The sequence below is a fragment of the Cannabis sativa genome, chromosome 9 (genome assembly GCF_029168945.1).
Source record: "Cannabis sativa cultivar Pink pepper isolate KNU-18-1 chromosome 9, ASM2916894v1, whole genome shotgun sequence".
NCBI lineage: Eukaryota > Viridiplantae > Streptophyta > Magnoliopsida > Rosales > Cannabaceae > Cannabis > Cannabis sativa.
The window spans coordinates 24804676-24828211 of record NC_083609.1 but is presented as its reverse complement, the minus strand read 5'-3'; the positions used below and the strand labels follow the sequence as shown (position 1 = coordinate 24828211).

The 23536-nt window shown below is 31.8% G+C and overlaps 3 protein-coding genes across 3 annotated transcripts; 1 reads left to right on the top strand and 2 right to left on the bottom strand.

Moving 5' to 3' along the window:
• Nucleotides 1-565: 565 nt before the first annotated feature.
• LOC115722161 (uncharacterized) lies at nucleotides 566-8560 on the bottom strand. The gene is made up of 9 exons (XM_030651292.2): nucleotides 8099-8560; nucleotides 7844-7956; nucleotides 5948-6155; nucleotides 5332-5851; nucleotides 4996-5247; nucleotides 4699-4890; nucleotides 4534-4608; nucleotides 1907-4441; nucleotides 566-1160 (listed from the first exon to the last, which is right to left on the bottom strand). The coding sequence occupies exons 1-9, from the start codon at nucleotides 8251-8253 to the stop codon at nucleotides 852-854; spliced, it is 4359 nt and encodes a 1452-aa protein (XP_030507152.2). The 5' UTR covers nucleotides 8254-8560; the 3' UTR covers nucleotides 566-851.
• On the top strand, nucleotides 8397-12858 carry LOC133031315 (2-methylene-furan-3-one reductase-like). The gene is made up of 3 exons (XM_061104797.1): nucleotides 8397-8454; nucleotides 12310-12504; nucleotides 12575-12858. Exons 1-3 carry the CDS (start codon nucleotides 8397-8399, stop codon nucleotides 12856-12858), a joined length of 537 nt encoding a protein of 178 aa, XP_060960780.1.
• A 2476-nt stretch (nucleotides 12859-15334) lies between these two features.
• On the bottom strand, nucleotides 15335-17339 carry LOC115709891 (replication protein A 70 kDa DNA-binding subunit D-like). Its single transcript, XM_061104594.1, has 7 exons — nucleotides 17281-17339; nucleotides 17064-17163; nucleotides 16840-16964; nucleotides 16686-16764; nucleotides 16171-16568; nucleotides 15890-16010; nucleotides 15335-15796 (listed from the first exon to the last, which is right to left on the bottom strand). Exons 1-5 carry the CDS (start codon nucleotides 17300-17302, stop codon nucleotides 16436-16438), a joined length of 459 nt encoding a protein of 152 aa, XP_060960577.1. The 5' UTR covers nucleotides 17303-17339; the 3' UTR covers nucleotides 15335-15796; nucleotides 15890-16010; nucleotides 16171-16435.
• Nucleotides 17340-23536: the final 6197 nt, after the last annotated feature.

The window sequence follows — 23536 nt, the reverse complement described above, 5'->3', positions numbered from 1 at the left end:
TGTAACCGATTGGACACCTGCTTTGTATATAAAGAGGTGATCCACCATGAAATGACCCTACGAATCCCTTGCTATAGTGGACTAAACAGATCATAATCTGACTGAACCACTATAATTCTCTGTCTTATTGTTATTTTCCAGTTTTTGTTGATTGTCATTACTCATAAAATTCTCTTCGATATTAACAAAACAATATAATTTGGTGTTGCGAAATTCACTCGACAACAATATCTATTATAGTTATGTAAACATTATTTTTTAAATATTTTAAATAATTTACATAGTATGAGAGACAATCAATTGCAACATATATATATAAGTACAATTTACTGTTTTTTACTCAAAAAAAAAGTACAATTTACTGTTTTAAATTATAATTTTGGCACTAAAAATTATTTAAAAAAAAAAAAAATCAAACTAGTTAGATATTTCTGAAAGAAAGAAAAAAAGACCGAATGAAACATATGCTATAATCATAATATACACCAACTAAAAACATCCGCCATTGTCATTTTGCTATAATTTCTAATGAAAGGACATTTATCTTCCTAATTCACTCATTTGATTTTGAGACCACTAACTGTAAATTCTCATTATTTAGTTATATTCATTCTTTTACACAGTGCATCAGTAAGTCCATACATTCATTGTTAAATTACTTATATTTACTCCTTTCTAATAATAAAAGGAACAACTGCTCAAATGGAACCACAAATTAACTGAAAACAACCTATATTAATGTTTTCCTATCAAGGCACTGATTGACTTGAATCTAAAGGCTATATCATTTTCTCTTACAACTTACAACCATGAAATGATGGTGGGCTCCGCTACCGAAGGCCAGTATCTGCTTAGGATGTCCACAATAAGTACATGGCATTTAATTGACTGAAATCAGAGGACGTGAGAGACTTTCCATAAAGCTCCCGAAGTTTAACAGCATCTCCAGATATGTAGGGTGATGGAGCTGGTTGAGCCTGAGGAGAAGAGGGTTTGTTTCCACCTACTGAAAGTACAGAAGCCAACATATTTCTCAAAAGTATCTGCAACTGACCCCAAAACTTAGAATGCAATTTGGGATCATCGATTTTCAACGAGTTGAAAGCCGTTTCAGAGATGTTACGCCCTTCAAACATGTAAGATAAAGCTGATTCCAACATCTGGAACAAAAGACAAGACATCAACTATCCAAAGTTTATCTGATTTCCCAACTAAGTAAAAATCAACAATTCTGAGACACAATTCTAGAAACTACTAACATATTTTAAAAAAAAAAAAAAAAAAAAATCCAAAACGAAATGACCAATCTTGTAACATTTTTCAATTATAATGTTTTCAAAAAAAAAAAAAGTGGTTGACTTTTGAAAGTAGTGTCATTATAGTAAAATTATACATCCATATGTTTCTATAATAACGTCTAGTAAATTTGACATTAAAATAAATTTTGTTTTGATTATGTCCCTGTGAATATATATAGATAAACTGTCTTATCAGATAAATTACTTGCAACTCAGCAAGTATTGCCATCAGATTGGTTACATAGAAAAGAAGAGAGAAAACAACATTTTGGGGATTGTGTCTGATGATTCCAAAAATGCAATGGAGATAATATTTTTGTTTAATTATGTATAGCTAGCAATACATGAAACAAAATTATAAACTTATTAAAATTATGTACCGACTCCATTAAATAAAATTCATGTAGGACTTGTTGTTTAGGCTCACGGCCTAACTGAGTAAAGTTGAATGTAAGAACATTTTAAATGTGTTAAAGTCCGAGTAAAGAAAAGAGAGCATTCTATTAGGAAATACTAAGGATAAATGCCAATAATTAGAAGAATTTTTTTTTTATTATTATTATTAGAATGAAAAGAAACAAATTGAATGTCAAGTAAAAAGAACATACCGCATTTGAATGTAAAGGATTTGAAAGACCTGATAGAAGGGCTGATCTCTCCATCAGTATGGTCAGATACATGGTGGGATGCGATTTTGGTCCATAAAAGTCCATCGCCTTTTGCCAGTTCCTTTCAGCAAGAGATGCATACTGCTTGACCCGTACGAGAGTGTTGCCTTCACCTTTACCAAAGTTACTTTTCTTGTGACCTGACTCTAAAAACTTCAAACAACAATCCCTCTGGTAACAAGCTAGCTGAAAATAAGCATATGCAGCCTCTTGTTTGCGCAATTCACCTAGTGATTCATACATGGACAAGGCCTCCCTAATGGCATCATTAGCTGAAATCTCATGTTTTTGCACTTCTTTTCTTGTTCGTCTGCCATTACTGAAACACAAATGCTCATCTTCTGTGGCTCCACTTCTGTAAACTTCTGCAGTTACATCTTTCCTTGCCAAAAGCATGCCAAGCCTCAGATATGTATGACCAAATTGTGTATATACCTCTGTCCGCAGATTGCTTAACATAGCCTCATCTTCTCCTTCCACGGTATTTAATTCAGACTTTGCTGCTCCATAAAATCTAAGTGATTCACTGTATTCAAGTTTTGCAGTCTCTAAAGCATGGCTGTATGCATTATGAAAAAGTCCATGTACCTCAAGATCATTGATTTTTGACACCATGGCTTCAGCTAATCCTCTCCTACCATGACCTAAGTTACAATTTATTAATATTATATTAGTGTGGTCAGAAACTTCTCTAAATGCTTTTATAGCATCTGCGAATGCGATTTCTGCTTTTTTCAGTTCTTTCCTTTCAAGTCTGTATCTTCCAAGTTCATTGCATACCCACCCTATCTTTTTAACAACAGGTTGCAGTTCTCCCAAACCAGATGAAAATTCAGTCACTGCTTTTCTGGCTTCTTTATAACAGGTTAAAGCAGCAGACAAATGGTATTCGACATCTCCAACTATAGGACCTCGAAGGTACTTAAATATGCCACCATTTTTTCCTCTAGGTGTTTCACTTGGAGGAATATCTGATTGAGAAGTCATAGATGATCCCATGTCATGCATTTTCGAAGTGTCGCCAGTTTTTTCAGAATTGGTAGTTGCCACTTCTTTTACAACAAATTCATTTGCATTAGAAACATCTGCTAAAAGTCCAAAATCTCTATTGTGGTGCAATTGCCCACCATCAGCAGTTTGAATGTTTTCCTTTTTGCCACTAGTATTTCCATCTTCATGATCTGCCAAAAGTGAATAGATGTTATTCTTTGCATAAGATTTTTTGTTATGCTTCCTGCCATAAGCTGTTGAGTGCACATCTCCATTCCTACTACTTGCGCTGCTTCCACTGTTTGCCCTATCACTCTGGCAGCTGCAGTTTACCAGAGAACATGAACTGCAGTTCTTCATATACTGCCCGAGCTTCTTCTTGAGCCTTTTAACTTCCTTAACGACCTCAGATGATACTTTCAACACTGCAGTAGAAGATTTTCTCTCTGTTTCTATCGAGATCTCATCACCCTTAACCATATAGTTTTCAACATATATATCTCCAACTAGTGTCCATGCTTTGGCCCAGAATAAGTATGATGAAGACAACTGCTCAGCAGTAAGACTTCCATTTGAGCTAGATAGCACATCTTTCCCATCACCATTGTATGATCTCATCCTGTCATTTTCATAGTTGAATTTTGTTTGCAACAATGAGCAACCTATCATTGATGAGATGAATCTCGAGTCCTTAAGATGCTGAGGCATTGATCCATAAACAGAACATGCCAACTCTACAACCTTCAATGCTTGATGCAACTGGCCATCTTCCTTGTATGCATGCCCAAGTGCCAAATAGGATTCTCCCAGCAAAAGAACAAGTTTCCACAGCTTATGATCCAACTTTGATCTTGGAAGCCATTCCTTAATGTCACAAACTTCAATACAATCAGCATCACCACATGCACAAATTGAAAGATCCATGGATGGAGGTGGTGTATCTGGAGTTTCACTATCCTGGTCCTTCAGCTCTGATTCAGTGTTCTGCAATTGGCGCATCCACCTAAGAGATTTAATAGCCTGAGAAACATGATGTATTGCAGCTAACTTAGAAGAGATTGGATCAGCAACAGTTTGGACAACATGTGTGGTTGATGCAGACAAATCGTACAATGCACAGCTTCCATCATCACAAGATGTTGGTACAACATCTTGAGAATCTCCAATATCTGTTGTACTTGATGTTATAGGTTCAATTGGAGAAGATGCATTCGCCTCCAATGTCATCTTTATTGAAGTGTCTGTTACTAATTCTTCAAAACATTCTCTACCTTCACATAAAGACCGCTCTTCAGCTACCACAGAGGAAACATGTTCACTGATATCCAAATCAGAAACGTTGTTCAGAAAGTATGAGGACTCTTCCTCAGCATCAGAGACAGTAATTTCACATTCTACAGGAAAAGCTTTAGACATCATTTCCAGATCTTCATGATGATTCAAAATAAGCCTTGCAAATTGCTCATGTGCAAATGCTCGTACAACCTGTAAAGATGATTACAAAGCTCACTTGTAATGGTGTACCTAGAAATGACACGTGAATAATAATTATCAACTGTTCCTGAAGCTAAAGTTACCAAATGATCGGGTTCTTCCAGAAACTCTAGACATTTCTTGATGAATTTTGCACATTTTGCCCTACTATCAGGTGCCTGCCAAAAAAAAAAAACCACAGAAACTTGTAATTCAAGCAACAAATATGGTAATATGCATCAAAGACAAGATTTATATCTCCTCCACACCATTGAAAGTGAGAGTCTGTGAGCAATTCGATATAAGAGAGTCCCCAAAGAATACAAGGAGTCGCTTCTTTCTTTATGCACTATTGAAGGCAGGGAACTTGAGCAATCATCACAATCACTGGATGAATGGTTTTTGGGAATAGCAGAAAGATCAAAAAGTTGAATAACATCTTCACCAGCACTTTTATACAGCTGCAAATTTTTGGAGAGACGGTCAATGAACAATTGAAAGGATTAAACCTTACTGAAAGGAAAACATATATCGAAGCTCACGAAAAAATTGTATCACAACAGTACCCAATATGCTCCAGGTTCTTGTTTGCAATTTTCTTGAAGGAACCTCAAAACAGAAAGGCCGTTTTGTTGGACAACATATGGATGAAAAGCAGGGGTACCATCCTCAGAGATTCCTTTTAATAAAAATATATCATCAGTTTTCAGAAGTTCATAACCCTGGACAACACCATTTTGATGATAACAAATCGCCAACTCTGGTACACTTGCCATAACATTGTCAAGCCAGGCTTCAAGCCATGTTAATGGAGTAATCTATGAATAAATTAAAACGTGAGAAACAAAGACAATTCAAAATCATGATATCAATGTAAAGGCATGTCAAATAGTTTTTAGTACCTCTCTTGTAACATCCCACAAATGCAAGCTAACAGCGACATATTTTTCATTACTGAACAAAAGCAAGTCACTACCAAGGAGCATCCGGAAATTGTGAAATTGCCAAAACAAAACCCTTAGAAATCCATCATCACTAACTCTTTTATGTTTATCAGAGTCTTGCACTGTTGTCCTGGTCTTCTCACTAACTTGTGAAACTTTTTTCATAGGATCAGGACCCTTATTCCTTTTATTCTTCTTATTACCCCAAAACAAACCATCATGCTTAAATTGTGCATAGCCTGAAGAATGATTTGATCCTTCATGTTGAACAACATCCGGTCGCCCCACAAACTGGGCACTTACTCCTGGAAGAACAGAAGAATTTGACTGCTCCTGTGATGGCACGTGATGAGCTGGTGGACAATCACAAGCCTCAACTCTTACTGAATGCATGGCGAAGTTCAAAAACAAAGAATCTGCAGATTTTGTTTGACTGTTATGTCTTCTAATGAGCTTTTCACCCTCTTCAACATCAGGCCTACACTAAGCAAAATCATACAGTTACAAATTTAAACAAGGAATAACAATATTAACAAAATAGCAAAGAGAACAGTCAGCAATTATATATACAAACCCAGCATTTAGAACAAGTGTTTGTCCAATTCGTTGAACTGCAATTGACAAACGAGCCTTGGAATATGGAATCTTGAAAATCTGCTTCAGAATATCAGCTGGAGCAATCACATCTATCTCATCTCCATACTCAGCCAAACCAGTTACAGCAAGAGCCTCACATTTCTTGGTGAGATTTGATGAAACAGTGTCAACATCCCAGGATAAATCTGACATGTTTCAGCAGCAATAATATCCTTAGATTTTCAAAGATTCAAATAGAAAGAAATTAATGTGTCACTGATTATTGGGATGATATTTCTGAGCACCTGCCAGCAATTTGTGCATAAAGTAGTATTTGCTCCCAGAAAATTATTTATGAGATACTTTTATGACAGTATTAACACTTCAATCAAATGGAAATTTCATCTCCAACACTACTTAATCATAAACTAAATAATTTGCAAGCTACCATGTAATATAGAAAGGAAAAAAAAGATAATAAAATGGTGACTAAAGTATTGGAAAAATTGATCATAAACATTCTCAAAAGATTTAGATAAACCACAAACTATGCTATGTGTTTATATAGTCATGAAAAACGAAGAAAAGTATTAATGATTTTAATATACTGATACAGTTATTACAGTAACAATCATAATATTCATGGTTATAATATGTGAAAGGTTTAGGTGTTCTTGGAGTCACAGCAGCTTCTTCTAGAACTGACCTAGTGCTTTGATAAAAGCACAATACCCAACTCCTGTAATTAAAGATTACTTATCTATTGTCAATCCATATGCCCCCTCCTTTTTTCTTTTTTGAAGCAAAAAAAGACTACTTTTATCATTGATAACAATCCCTATAATACAAAGAATGAGAAAGTGTACATGAAGAGTAATTCTCAAAGTAGAACAGAAAATTTATATTGTTTTCCAATTAAGAATAAGTGGAGAAAGTGGAGTATTTACATTCCTTTGCCGAAGCCCAAAGTGAAGCAAGGAACATAATTTATATATTAAAAAAAAAAAAAAAGGTACATTAGAAAGAGGGGAAATAAAAACGATGATAATTAACTTAATATTCTCCCACGAAGAAAATAAATCCATTCCTTTTTCTTAATGTTTCTTTCCAACAACCTAAAGAATTCCCTACACCTTACAGTTCTACATAACTATCGTCATTTTGGGAAGAGGTAACTAAATGGAACCAAATGGTATTTTCCAAGTCTAAAGTAACTTGACTGTTCCAACTGTGTGAAGTAACACTTCATTTAATACATTTAATTAGTGGTTATACTTTCTGCTACTCAAACCAAGAGCTTCAAGGAGCCCTGTACGAAATTTCTAATGGGAAAAAGTACTAAAATCTAATCGGTCAAATTACATAAAAACTCAATAATCCTCAAGAAAGTAACCTAAAGTCATCATCAATAACGCAAACAATAGTTCCAAAGAAAGTTTCCTAATTAATTTGTTAGTTTAACACCTCAAAAGATCGAATTTGTAACTCATTTCCTAATTCCTATGCACACAAGAATGTTGGGTTAGAGGCCTAATCTAGAGTTTTCACTGCCCTTGGCTTTTTGTCCCTATACAAGCATCAAGCTGTGACGCTGCCTGCTCGAGAGTGAGTTCAATAACCACCTTAGAATCATGGCATATGTTAAAAAGCTCATAAATTTTCTAAACTCCCCACTACTTCCTCCTCATCCACAATCAACAACTATATCTTCTTGTATTGCCACAGACCCATCAGCACTCTAGTTAATATCCAAGTAGCTTCATAAAGTAGCACAGGCAAAACTAACAGCTCACCCATTCATCCTAAACCATGTGAATGAGAGTGTCTAAATAGAAGAAGCATAGTTTTTGTTGATAAGCATCAAATTGAATGTCAATATGAAGATGAAAAATACCTCCTTCACTGGGCCTGACAATTGGAAGAACCTTATCTGGAAAAGTGGAGAGTAGAGGAGGGCTATTAAGATCAGTCTCCGTTGGAAGCATGCGATAACGAGGAGCAGTCACACTGTAGAAAGAGGATAAAGAAACAAACTAAAGCATCATCATCACAAAAACTTCATGACTCCAATTCATCAAACACGTATATATATAAATATATATATATATAGAGAGAGAGAGAGAGAGAGAGAGAGAGAGAGAGTACGGACGTTTGGGGAGAAGGAATGAGATCAGAAGAGGAGTTGAAAGAATGAAAGGATCGGTCAGTGGGAACAGGAATAGAGCCGCAGAGGAAGCCAAGGGGCTTGGGACTGGCAATCTCCAACTTGCCAACACACTGAAGCTCAGGCGATCCACCTTCCATTGTCGATTGATTATTGATTCTGTTCTGAGATCAAAGAAAAAGCTTTAGGTTTATTGGAGGCTTAGCTTAGAGTGCAAATTGCACTACGCTATTTTGGCAAGGAACTCTTATATTTATGTTATTTATCTATTTGTTGTATGCAAATGTTTGCTTCTATTTGTGCTTCTTCATCTTCTTCTTCTTCTCTTCTAGAATTTTCTGGTCTTCTCTCTCCTCTCCTTTGGCCTCTGTGGTGCCTAGCTCAGCCATAATCTACTATTCAATTAGGCCACATCACGTCCTGTATCTTTCTAATCTTTATTTTGTTCAAACAATTTATTTAGGGATTATTAAGAAAAAATAAATAACAAATCAAAATGTATTTAGGCATTATTTTTTAAAAGGGTAAATACCATTTTGGACCCTGTGTTTTGCAAAAGTTACAGATTGGACCTTGTGTTTTGTTAAATGACAAAATAGACCCTGTATTTTCTAAAATAGTAAAAATAGGACCCTGAGCTTAATTTTTGACAACTTTTTTTTTAATACAACCAACTTGAAGACAATGCTTAATACGAACAGATACAAAAAATGTAAACAGTTTTGTCATAGCACTTTTAGATCGGATTATAATTTAACTTTATTTTGACAAAAAATCAATTCAGGGTCCTATTTGTACTATTTTAGAAAATACAGGGTCCATTTTGTCATTTAATAAAACACAGGGTCCAATTGGTAACTTTTGTAAAACAGAGGGTCCAAAATAGTATTTACCCTTTTTAAAAAAAACAAAAAAAATAATAATAAAAAAGTTTTTATGGAATTTTAAATATCTATATCGTTTTTAAGATTTTATATAATAAAATACGATTTCTTAATGTATTTTTATATTGTACTAGTAAACAAGCCACGCTTAAATTATATGTGTGAAATTCATTGAATAATAAAATTGTATCAAATAATTTTAAATTTATTTTATGTTTAATCTTAAAATATATATTTATTAAAAAAATCTATATAGAGAACTCAAAAGAACTTTTTTTTAAAAAAAAAAATCATCATACAATTTTTCATATGCAAAAGAAAACACACAAAAAAAAATTCAAATGTATATTATAATAAAGAAAATTTGAAAATTAAATAATACTCACAAAAAATATAGATCTAAAACAAAAAGAAGATCATAAACTTATTAAAAACTATTTCAAAATAACTGTCATCACCGTATCTCACTTATAGTCATCACTACATTTAAAGTTGACATTACTATCTTATGACTCAGCTTGATATAAATATATAAATAGATAAATACATCTAACTAACTACCAAAAATTTGTATCTTAGTTGAATTCATAAATTTTTTTATATAAATTGCTTAAATAATTTTTTTGTGGCAATACCTACCACTCTTCTCCACTCAAAATAATAATAAGGACATTAGTGGCTAATGTATAAATACATTGTTATAAGAACAATATTTGTAAATGTAATCTCTCAAAGTAATATAAGGAATAAAATTACCTTTACAATGCAAAGTAAAAACAATAGATGAAAAAAATAACAGATTAACAATAAAATATATGAATCTACAACAATAATATTATCACGATTATTATATATACTAGAAAAAAAACTACGTTCGAGGCACGTATACTAAATTTATGCTAGTTTTTTTCTATGTTATTTGAAAGTGATACAATTAAAAATTAAAGAAAAAATATTATTAATTATTAGGTGAGATTATTATTATGTGTATCTAAATATTATATTTTCTAACGTTGTCAATTAAAAGTGAATACCGAATGCAATATATTAGTGTTTAAGAAAGCTTGATGATTTAAATATGTTCTTAAATTAATCCAAAAATAAATTAAAAATTGATGTTCCAATACTTAAAGAAACATTACTTAAATGAGTGTAAGATAAAAAGAAAATTAAAAATCAATCTTTAAATTATTGATAATTGAAGATAACATTTGTCTAAAAATTGTAGATAAAAAAACTGATGATAGTCATTGGTGGATTTTAATCTTCATTTGCTTCGATAGAGACAATAGTGTAATTTTTGTATTTTGCACTTTTCATTCTAGCCGAGTCCGCATATATCTTGATTGTCCATTTTTTCGTTAATAAATTGAATATGGTAGTGTCGACAAAAAGTGAAAACCATGTTTAACAAAAAGTGATAGTATTCTATAACAAAATACTATTAAATTATTTTAAAATACTATATTTTATTAAAATAAAACTCTATATGATTAAAATTTCATATTTATCTTTACTCAAAAAGAAAAAAAAAATTGATAAAAAAAAGAAAAAAAATGAAAAGTTTCTATTATTATCTCCACTGCCTTTCTAGATGTGAATAATGGTCTCTTCTTTCTTCCATATTCTTCTTTATTTTTTGTATATTGTGTTTGCAACATATATGTAAATTATTACGTAACTTTAAAAAACTTTGCTCCTGGAAACTAATGCATATGCCGAGCACTTAGAATCATTTATTAGCTGTAAACTTTGTTGGATTTTTTTCGCCATTGATGCTTGGTTTTGTGAACTTTGATAAAAGTCACGCTTCTTTTTTTTTATTATTATTATTACTTATATATTTTGTTATTAAGTTGTGAAGAAGAAAAAAGAGAAGTGCTGATTGGAATATTATGTGTGATCCCATGGGAATGTCCAAATTGTAATAGGAAAAATAATACAATAAATAATTAAAGAAAACCTAATCGTAGATGTACAACAGCAAAAACCCAATCGTATTTTTTTGGATTTAATGGGATTTATTTTATTATATATAAATGAAAAGTGACCCATGAATAAAAAGGAAATTAAAAATTAAAAAGAAACACAATGTATGTAAGATAAAAAGAAAATTAAAAATTAATCTCTAAATTGTTGATAATTGAAGATAATATTTGCTTCGACAGAGACAATAGTATAATTTTTTATTTTGCACTTTTCATTCTAACCGAGTCTGCATATAACTGGATTGTCCATTTTTTTGTGTATAAATCGAATATGGTAGTGTCGACAAAGCGGTGGTGTTCCTGCAAATAGTTATTTATTTTCATTTAAGATGATTAGACATGGTGTGCATAATTAATTTAATTAAAAAAATTTACTTATGAAAGACAAGTAAAGTTATTTTATTTCTTTAAAACTACACCTCTGCAGTATAATCCATTAATTGGACACTAGTACACGAAAATATTTTTTCCTGTGAAAAAAAAAATAATTAGAAAATTAAATTTCTTTTTTCTTAAGATAAAACGAAATTAGGGTAAGTAATTTTTTTTTTGTTTTGATATTATTTTTATAATATTTTTTAAGATCATCAAAAAAAATTTAAAAAAATATCAGTGTATATTTTTGTAAAGGATAATTTTATAATTTTTTTTTGACTCATGTGGACCCAACGCGCATGGATAATTCAGTTTTTTTTTTTTTTTGTTATTTCATATTAGAGAGAGTAAAAAAAAGCTATATATTATTTAAAAAAAAACTATATATTATATTTATTAACTATCCTTTCGAAGATAGAAAAGAAAAAGGACTGTATATGAATATATTGCATAGTATAACACATTAAGCTAATTAAACGTATTCTTCATAAGATCAAATTTTTAACATAATCCAAATATAGAATATAACAACATGTTTTTTTTTTATGTGAAGGTTAAACATAACAAATGTCATAGTTTAGTCTCCGTATAACACAACAACGATGTGAGCTCATTAATTTTGATAGAAACAATGCAGATTTGAAAAGATTCAATAAGGAGACAAAAATCCCAAAATGTTAGAAAATGAAAAATTAATCTTAAAAATTGGGGGATGATTTACGAATAAAAAGAAGACCCAATTGGATCAGAACCTGAAATTGGGGGACGATTTTTTTGAATTTCTCACAACGAATTTGCGTCAGATCCTCCATTTTTCGCAGATTCACTCATCCATCTAGACGGCAATAAGAATTTGCTTGCCGTCTAGGAGGCTCTGGTGGAGTTGGAACACAAATCATTCAAGTACACACACAATATCATTTCTTTTCTTTTAATGACTCTTCTCTAGTTCTTAAAAAACAACCCTTTTTTGATCCGAGGCAACTAGCAAAACATGTTTTCGGGGCGTCGAAAGTGGCTGCAACCGCAAGCACAGCCAAGCTTGAGTTGTTGAAAAGGTTGGGAGCTGATTGGAGTATTGATTACACAAAGGAGAATGTTGAGGAAATTCAAGAGAAATTTGATGTAGTGTATGATACAGTTGGTAAGTTTATTAAGCTTTTCTGAAGTTTTGTTTAAGTTTCAAGGCTAAAAATCTATTGAATAAAAAACAGGACAAGTTGAACAATGTTTAAAAGTAGTGAAAGAAGGTGGGAAGGTTGTGTCAATATCTAAGCCAGCAGTTGGAGCAATATTTTATGGTTTGAGTTCAAGTGGTATTACTTTGGAGAAATTGGAACCTTACTTGGAGAATGGTAAGGTTAAGGCAGTGATTGATCCCAAAGGCTTATTCCCTTTTGCCAATACTATGGAGGCTTTTGCTTATCTTGAGACTTCTAGAGCTACTGGGTTGTCATTTATCCCATTCCATGAATGGTTGGGTCTTTTTTGGCTTTAAAGTCTATATTTAGTGTGGTGTTACTCGTTACTGTTTTATCTGAATAAAAACAACTTGTGATCATGTTGTAAATTGTAATTCTGTGAGTGTAAATTCATGGACGATTATTTTATATATATATTTTTAATTTCTAGAGTTATAGTTGTGATTATATATAGAGTTAAAATATGCTAAATATCAGTTTAAATATTAATAGGATTTGTTTTATTATTATTTTATTATATTTAAATAATATTTTATTATTTTATTAAATAAAAATAAAAAATTACCCATAAATTTCTCATAAACCAAGAATTTCAGTTATATAAGCACACTTTATATAGAATAGATAAAAGAGATATTATACTACTATATAAATAACTATGATGATAATTTTAAATGAGATCAACATGCCGTATATTTTAGATTTTTTTAAAAAAAATAAAAATAATTAAATTATATGTATAGATGTTTTTTTTAATAAAAAATTAAAATATTTAGAGAATTAAGCTAAAAAATTAAAAAACAAATAAGAGAATTAAGCAAAGAAGAATTAGAGCTATTTAAAGTTATTTTAGAATGTCATATATATATATATAGATTAGTAAATTCATATTTGTTAGAATAAAATAAAATAAAAAACTGGAATTTTTTCTGTTGTTGTAAACGATTTGTGATTTATAATAGCAGCTGAATTTTTTAAAAAACAAAATAAAATTATTTAAACATATTAATGATTCATATTGTAAACTAATTGATTAATATATAAAAGGATAAAAGATAGTTGTTATAGATATTTATAACTATGCAGGTTGTCAAAAGGAAAAAAAAAAAACATTTATAACTATACAAAATATACAATTGTAAATTATTTATTGTAATTATTAGAAACGATCTCATCTTACCATGATAACAATCTATTTAGATTAAAATTACTTCTTCTTTATATCAGTAGATGTAGAAATCAAAAGAGGGTGAGTTCACTTACCGTGAAATCTTGTTGCTCAAAACAATTAAAGGTAGAATTTCCATCCATGCCTTTACGGAGTAGAACCACTACTTGGTGCATTGAATCAGATCGAGATTGACTCCATGGATAGGCCTAGAAAAAAAAAATCATTATTAATATATAAAAAGCTATATATGTCACTTAAAAAATCTACATTATAAACACAAATAGATATATTATCAACACAAACTAATGGAGCATTAAAACATATGCCATCAATTCAAAGTCCTATTCATATGCCATCTCAATTTGGGTTGTTGGTGGAGGATTGTCGTTTAATTTTATCTTCTTTAAATAATGTTCAAGTTTCTTTTGTTAATCGTTCTGCAAATAAGGTTGCCCACAATATTGCTAGGGGGTCTTGTTTTTCGTCAGATCGAATTTACTTGGAGTATAATGCTCCTTCTTCTTTGTGTAATATTGTAATTGCGGATGCTAGTTAATTATCAATGATATAATCTTTTTTATTCAAAAAAAAAATGGAGCATTAAAATATCATTAATTGTTAATATGATATGTGTAAATAAAAACCAAAATTTGATTGTACTGAAAATAAAAATGATATAGATGTGAGAAAATAATTCTCCATATAAAATTAAAGTGTTATGAAATTTTGAAAAAAAAAATAATAGGTAGAAGTGAGAGAAAGAGATGGAAGAGTGATTGATAAAAAATAATTAGACTGGACAAAAGTGAATGATAAAAAATAATGAAATTTATGATTATGAAAATAAAAAAAAATAGAGAGATAGAAGTCGAGACTAATGAAAATTAATAGTATTATGTAGAGATAAGTATAATAGTATGACTATAAATAGAATAATTTTTTTTAAAAAAAACTAGTTTTTGGACGTGCGTTGCACGTATATTCTGTATCATTTCAGATTTTTTTTAGTTTTATTTTAATTTTAAGTTTCTTTTTTAATTTTAAATGTATTAATATAAAGTTAATGGTCAATCATTTGTATTATGAATGTGTTTAAGAAAAAAAAAATTAGAATTAACATTTATATTATACGATAATATATTATAAGATTATGTGATATACAATTTTTAAAGTTTTAAGAAATTAGAATTTTTAAAATTATATATTATTTTAAATTAAAATATATTAAAACAACATGGAAAGAAGATTAAAAATAAAAAATAAATTATACATAATTAGAAATTAGAAAATGACAGTATAATAATAAGAGTTCTTTTTAAATAAAAAGGAAGATTTAATAGTAGACTTTAATAAGTAAAAAGAACAAATACTTAGCAATGAACATAATAACAAAGAGTTCTTTCATTCAAGGTACTTAATGGTAGACTACAAAAGTCTTTTAAACAAAAGATATATTAGTCAACAAAATTTAAATTATTTTGTTCTTCAAGTAGAGGACAAAATAATTTACATTTTGGATACAAAAGTTGTGCCATACTACAACCATCAAAAGAGTAATGTCTACGATCATCATCCTAACATTACTTGTATATATATATATATATATATATATATAGATATATAAAGCTAGAAAGTAATTCTATTCATTTTTTGTCAAGTTCAGTGTTGATTGGATCCTTCAGCTTCTCATTATCCTCTTCAATGGTAGCGTTTTTGGCAACATTCTTTTCAATTGCAGAAAGATCATTAACATGTTCAACAGCAGCATTAGCAAGCTTGTTTGAAGCCAGAAAAAGGACTTTCTTTGCCTTGCTTGCCATTGGTGAGTCTGTGATTTCATGAGAGGGTAGATGTAGTCGTTTTGGTGATTTATTTTCTGTATGTCCAACTTCATTTGGTTGTGGAGATATTGCTTGAGCCATATCAGAAGTTAGATCAAAGACAAAAACAACATTGTATTAGTATTCATCTATAGTGGAGTCTTTTTTAACAGCTCTTACATAAATAATGTAGTCCTTGTTTAAAGATTCATAAATAATATCAAGCAGTTTCTTATCATGGCCCTGCATACAAAGTATAGTATTATTAATATTATTATTATAAACAAAAATTTCACATATAAATTTTTTTTCAAGTTTTGTTTATTATATATGTACCAAAGAGTCCATGTCCATCAACTGCTTTCCTGTGCATCCAAATAATTTCTCAGCAGATTCTCCAATTATGGATGCATTGATACAACCTGATGAATCTTCTAAGTTAACAAAAGCTCGGACTCTAAAAAAATGATAAGGATTAGTTAATAAAGCTAAAATATATACATGAAGCTTTATATAATGCAACTTATTTTGTAATAAAGTGAATAATAAAGTAATATATATTAAATATAAAATTTAAATAAACTATTATATATACTAAATAAAAGTTAAAAGCACACCTTGGAACTGCAATTGCTTTTTTATTCTTGCAATGGATGCATTCATAAATTTCATTGTGGTTAATATCTGCGACCTTGTTGCAAGCATTTGCAATTTTATTGCATTTGTCACATGACATGTACCAAAGTGGTTGATTAGTTAACTTAGCAGTGACTTTGCCTTCACCCAATAACTTTGTTGCTGCATTAAGAAAAAAAAAATATAAGACAAATACAATAAAATTGATGAGAAGTTAAATGCATTATTAAATAAATTTGATTATAGCTATACCTTGAATAACATATCTTCAATTTTGTTGAGCTGCACTAATTTTTCTATAGTAGGAGCTACCACAGTAATTGCACAAAAAGTCTTGTTGTTGACAATGTCATTGAGCTTGTCAATGTTGTTGTCCACCCTTATTTTTTATTAAATAAATACAATAAATAATTAGATACCATTTGAGTTTTAAGAAGATGATATAATAACTGGAATGAAGAACAATAGTAACATTAAGTTCACAAAACAAACTAACCAAGATGTCAGTTGGAGAACTTCTTCAAATTGAGGATCAATTAAGATTGTACTATTACGTTTTGTGGAAACAGACAAACCTACAAGATAATTTTCATTACAATTCATCTTTTGAAAGCCATATATAATTGAGGTTAAATGTATATGTATTTTACCATTATAAGATTTAACTTTGAGATGTGTTCCTATAATCACTGGCTTCCTATTCAAAGCATTTGAAATGTTGTTGCACACATGGTCTACGAAGTTATCCCACATAGTAAGTGTAATTGTCTGGAACCTTAAAGAAGAAAAGACATGAATGAAATAAAGTTGAATGTAATGAATTAATTTTAGTATTTTAGTAGAATAAATCAGAGAACAAAAAGTAAAGACTCACTTTTCATTGATGAGAATTACATCTTGAACTATTGATGTTGTACCAGAAGGTGTTTGAACCTGTCTTTTTGGTCCCATGTCTATTGCTATAGCCAAAATGCCTGATAAAAGAAAAAAGAAATAACATTTGCATGAAATAATGATATTGTTTTAAAAAAATTATGAAATCAAATATATGTTAACATGTATAAATATACAAAAGTTAAAGAATATTGTACTAATTTCAGATTCAAGATCCATGTAGCTCTGGAGTTTGTCAAAAAATATAAAATTATATCTTGAATGTTAATTCCATTTTTGGCATATTTAATTGACAAAAATATTTTATTATTTAATGTATATTTCGGCTGGCATATATTGATTTGGTTTCCATATTTGTGTAAATCAAACTTGAAAGGAAAGTTGTCTAGCTTTCCTATTTTTGGAAAAAAGGTAAAAATGGTAAGTTTGGTTACCCATTTCGTTTTTATCTAACACCGTTATTCTGATCTTGTGTTGAGTTTCCCATTTTCTAAGATCAGGTTTCTTGAAGAGAAAACCGGAGCTAGACTTTCCTTTTCTATAAAAGGAAAGTTGTAGTTACTGCCCACGATTCTGTATGTACAGAAACGGAAATTCCTGGATTGATTGAAGAATTATTTTAGGGAAGTTTCTAGTGGGTTGAGGTCTTGTTCAGACCGAATGTAAGCTGTCTATGAGATGTATATTCATTATAAATACATCTTATAGTAGCTAGGTTTTGTATCTCTTTCATACACTTAGAATTGCTTTCATATCTTAAGGAAAGAGTGTCTTTGTTTAGTACCTCTCTTGGTACCTCTCTTGTATCTTTGAATTTCATTCATATCTTTAGAAAAGAGAGTCTTTGATTTGTAGAGAAGAGTTGTTCTACTCTTACTCTGTTTATTTGTTGTTTGTATTGTCTTGAGTCTGTATTCAAGTCTACAACGAAGAAGAACATCAGTGCACCTTCGGGAGAAGGGTATTTACAAGCTTTCGGGAGATTGCTTTTGAAGTCTTGCATCGGGAGGATACAAGCACACAACCTTCGGGAGATGGTTGTATAGGCTTTCGGGAGATAGCCTTTAAGCCTTGAATCGGGAGGATTCAAGCACTCTTCAAGGTGATCGAAGGGAGTTCGAGCTCTTGGAGTTTTATCAAGATTCGGTTAGTAGGTGGAATACATCAAGCTTGCGGCATACAATAAGAGGGAGTCTATTTATGCATAAGTCAATTACTTTGTATTTTTGATACCGATCTAATGAATCTTATCTCTGGCGTGGCCCCGTGGACTAGTAACAATGCGAAAGGATTGTTGAAACCACGTACAAAAATCTTGTGTGTTTTTACTTTTATGCACCGTTTGTTTTTCCGGGTTTCTCCGGAGTTACGAGTTGCATTCGTAACTACGTAAAATCGTTTTCGCACCGCTTTATTATTCCGCATTTAATTAATCATTTAATTAAATAATCAAACTGGGAATATTAAAATACGGAATTTCAATTGGTATCAGAGCAAGTCACTAAATTCTTAGTGAGATCTTGAGGTTATTCCGTTTAACTTGTTTTGTGTGAGATGTCTTTGTTTGCAGAAGGAAGTTCCATCTCTAGACCTCCTCTATTGAATGAGTCGAATTATCCTTATTGGAAGGTCAGGATGAGAGCTTTCATCAAATCGCAAGATGAGAAAGCATGGAGAGCTATTCTTACAGGTTGGTCTCAACCTACTGAAAATGATGAAAAAGGTAATACTCAGGTAAAATCTGAACTCAGTTGGACCACTGAAGATGAAAAACAGTCTGGTTATAATAATAAGGCTTTACATGCTATTTTTAATGGTGTTGGTGAAGGTTTTATTAAATTAATCTCATCTTGTGAATCTGCAAAAGAAGCATGGGAAATCCTTCAAATTCAATTTGAAGGTACTGCTGAGGTAAAGAGATCACGATTTACCATGCTTCAAACTAGATTTGATGAATTGAGAATGTCAGATACTGAAACTTTAAATGATTTCTATGAAAGATTATCTGATATTTCTAATGAGTTTTTTGCCTTGGGAGAAAAACTAGATGAATCTGTCTTGGTTCGAAAAATTGTTCGAGTTCTTCCTGACAGGTTTGATACAAAATTGCTTGCAATGGAAGAGGCAAAAGATTTTGGCAAAATGAAGGTTGAGGAACTCATGGGATCTTTAAGAACCTTTGAGTTGAATCAACAAATCAAGAAAAAGAGTAAGCAAAATCTCTCGAATGAGAAAAGCAAAGGTATTGCCTTTAATGCTTCTGAAAATATTGTTTCTGATGATGAAAATGATGATGAAATGGTTCTATTGGCAAAAAATTTCCAAAAATTCTTGAAATGCGGTGGAAATAAAAAGTTCTTTTCAAAGAACCCAAAAGGTAACATTTCTGGTAACATTCCCTCTAAACCTTTTCCATCTAACAATAAAAAAGGTATTAAATGCAGAGAATGTGAAGGTTTTGGTCACACTCAATCTGAATGTGCTAATACCTTAAAGAAAAATAAAAAGGGATTGAATGTTACTTGGAGTGATGATTCTGAGAGTAGTAAGGATGAAAAAGAAAAAGTTGTCCTAACAAGTGTTTTGTCAAGAAATTTGCAGGGAAAAAGGAAAAAGCATTTGCTTGAACAATATCCTGATCAATGACAACAAGGAAGAATCCAGATCCGAATCAGATGAGTCAGAAATTGATGAGGATTCCATGATTGAATCCTACAAGGTAATGTTTGGTAAGTGGTTGGAAACTAGTGCTGAAAATCGCTCCCTGGTTAAAGATAATAAAATTTTGTGTAACAACATTAATGAGTTGGAAGATAAACTCAAATGTTGTGAATCTGAATTGTCCTTAAAAGAGTCAAAAATTATTTCTTTAACCAAGGAAATTGATAACATTAAAAAGAATGTTAAAATGTTAAATCCAGGTTCCACTATCTTTGAAAAAATTCAAAAATCTGGCCAAACCAATCATGCTGGCCGGGTTATGTTCCAAATCAACTCCGTGTCTAATACTACTAATAGTTTTGTTTCGGAAGAACTGTTTCTACCTCGCAGTCTCGTCTCGACAAAGAAAGCACTCTGTTGTTACAGAAAAGAAGCATCACGGTAAGTTTGACAACTTCAAAGGGAAAGGAAGACGTTTCATTCCTATTTGCCATTTTTGTGGAGTAAAAGGTCACATTCGACCTAAATGCATAACCATGCATAACATGTTTAAATCTAATTACATTGGAAATAAACATGTTTTACAAAAACAAAAATGGGTTGTCAAAAACAAATGCTTGGTAGGTTCTACTTGTTTTAAAACTGTTGCTTCTAACATGTGGTATTTTGATAGTGGTTGTTCCAAACACATGACAGGTGAAAAAGAATTTCTTGTGAACATAAGACCAATGGACTGTGGAGGAGTTACATTTGGTAACGGTCTTACTGGTAAAGTCATAGGAATGGGAACTCTCAAGTTCGAAGGGCTTCCTAAACTAAAGAATGTCATGTTGGTTGAAGGACTAAAAGCTAATCTACTTAGCATTAGTCAGATTTGTGATCGGGGTTATCTTGTGAGCTTTGATAGCAATCATTGCTATGTATATAATATTCTTGATGAAATTGTGTTACAAGGGCTGCGATCTAGTGATAACTGTTATACTCTCACTACGCATGCCACTTGTCATTCTGTCATTGAAAATGTTACTGACCTATGGCATGAAAAACTTGGTCACATTCACTTTAAAAATGCGAAAAAATTATCTGTTTCGGGGATTGTTCGAGGATTACCTAAATTAGGTAAAGAGTCATTGGGAAAATGTGGTCCATGCCGGTTAGGTAAGCAACCGAAAATTTCTCACAAGAGTGTCCCGGATGTGAATACTTCCGCAGTTCTCGAACTCTTGCACATGGACTTAATGGGTCCAATCCGGGTAGAAAGCTTAAATGGTAAAAGATATATTTTTGTTTGTGTTGATGATTTTTCTCGATTCTCATGGGTGGATTTTTTGAGAGAAAAATGCGATACTTTTGAAGCTTTCCAAACTACGTGTTTGAAATTACGAGTTGAAAAAGATTGTAACATTGGCAAAATTGTTAGGATTAGGAGTGATCATGGTAAGGAATTTGAAAATACCGTATATGATGAATTTTGTAAAGCTAACGGTATTTCTCATGAATTTTCTCGCTCCTAAAACTCCTCCACAAAATGGAGTGGTTGAAAGAAAGAATCGTACTCTAGCGAGAAATGGCTAGAGTAATGTTGAATAGCAAGAAGCTCACAAAGCGCCTTTGGGCCGAAGCCATTAACACCGCTTGCTATACCATCAACGAGTATTCTTGCGCCCGGTACTCACAAAACACCATATGAAATGCGGAAAGGTAAGAAACCAAATGTAAGTCACTTTCATGTGTTCGGATGTAAGTGTTATATTTTACGAGATCGGGATTACATTGGTAAATTTGATTCTAAAAGTGATGAAGGTGTTTTCTTAGGATATTCCACAAATAGTAGGGCATATCGTGTGTATAACATGAGAACCCAAACTGTTATGGAATCTGCTAATGTTGTTGTTGATGATCTAAAAGATTTTTCAGAGTTTTCCACAGAAGAACGGATTGAAGATTTGCTTGAAAAACCCGTCTTTGAGGAAAAGGAACCTGACGAAGCTTCGAAGCGATCGTCGAGGTTATCTTGTGCAGAATCTGTTGCTACAGTAAAATCCAACAACAAAAGAATCCGAGTATCCTTTAAATTCAATCACCGATCCAATACGAAGGGAACCATCCTCCAGGGTTAAAAAGAATCATCCTTCAGATCTCATCCTTGGAAACTTGGATGAGAGCATGGTTACAAGAAGAAAATATGCCAATATAATTCAATTCTTATGTTTTATTTCTTCTTTAGAACCTAAATCTGTAAAAGAAGCTTTAATGGATGAAGATTGGTTTTTAGCTATGCAGGATGAGCTTCATCGCCTTGTTCGAAACAAAGTCTGGAAAATGATTCCAAGACCACCGTTTGTGAACATCATTGGAACCAAGTGGATCTTCAAAAATAAGAGTGATGAGTTTGGCACTATCATTCGAAACAAGGCAAGGTTAGTTGCCCAAGGATACACTCAAGTTGAGGGTGTTGACTTTGATGAAACATTTGCTCCAGTAGCTAGACTGGAATCGATCAGGTTACTTCTTTCCATAGCTTGCATTCTTGGTATTAAATTGTATCAAATGGATGTCAAATCCGCTTTCTTGAATGGGCTGTTAAAAGAAGAAGTGTATGTGGAACAACCTAAAGGGTTTGAGGATCCACATTTTCCTGATCATGTTTATAAGTTAGACAAGGCTTTGTATGGTCTAAAACAAGCACCACGTGCTTGGTATGAGCGTCTAACTGAATTCTTGCTTTCTCATGATTACAAGAGAGGAAATGTTGATAAAACACTTTTCATCAAAAACATTAATTCTGATGTGATTGTTGCTCAAATATATGTTGATGATATTGTGTTTGGCTCTACTTCTAACTCGAAGTGTGTTTTTGTTTCCCAAATGCAAAAGGAGTTCGAAATGAGTATGGTAGGTGAACTCACTTATTTTCTCGGTCTTCAAGTGAAGCAATCAGATGAGGGAACTTTTGTCACTCAAAGCAAGTATGCAAAGAATTTGGTGAAAAAGTTTGGCCTTGAGAAAGCCAAACATACCAACACTCCCATGAGCACAACTTTGAAATTAAGCAAAGATGAACAAGGAGTAAAGGTAGATCAAACTTTGTATCGAAGTATGATAGGAAGTTTGCTTTATCTTACTGCTAGTCGTCCTGATATTTGCTATAGTGTTGGTGTTTGTGCACGTTATCAGGCTAATCCCATGGAATCCCATCTTTCTGCTGTGAAAAGAATCATTCGCTATGTAAATAGCACTATTGATTTTGGGATTTGGTTTTCAAAAGACACTAATTCTAACCTTGTTTGCTTTAGTGATGCTGATTGGGCGAGGTAATGCCGATGATAGAAAAAGTACTAGTGGTGGATGTTTCTATCTTGGAAACAATTTGGTTTCATGGCATAGCGAAGCAAAACTCAATCTCTCCGTCCACGCAGTAGGCCGAGTATATTCTTTGCGGGTAGTTGTTGTACCAAATTGTTATGGATGAAACAAATGATGGCAGATTATGGGTTTGATTTGAAAACTTTAACCATTTTTTGTGATAACACTAGTGCTATAAACATTTCTAAGAATCCTGTTCAACACTCTCGCACTAAGCACATAGACATTCGTCATCACTTTATTAGAGAGCTTGTGGAAAATAAAATTCTTGTCTTAGAATATGTTGAAACTAGCAAACAAATTGCAGATATTTTTACTAAAGCTCTTGACTCGGTCCGATTTATTTCTCTAAGGAAATCCTTAGGGGTTTGTACTGTTTAATGCTTTTATTTTTCCATAATCCTTGATTTTTGAGTTGTCTTAGAG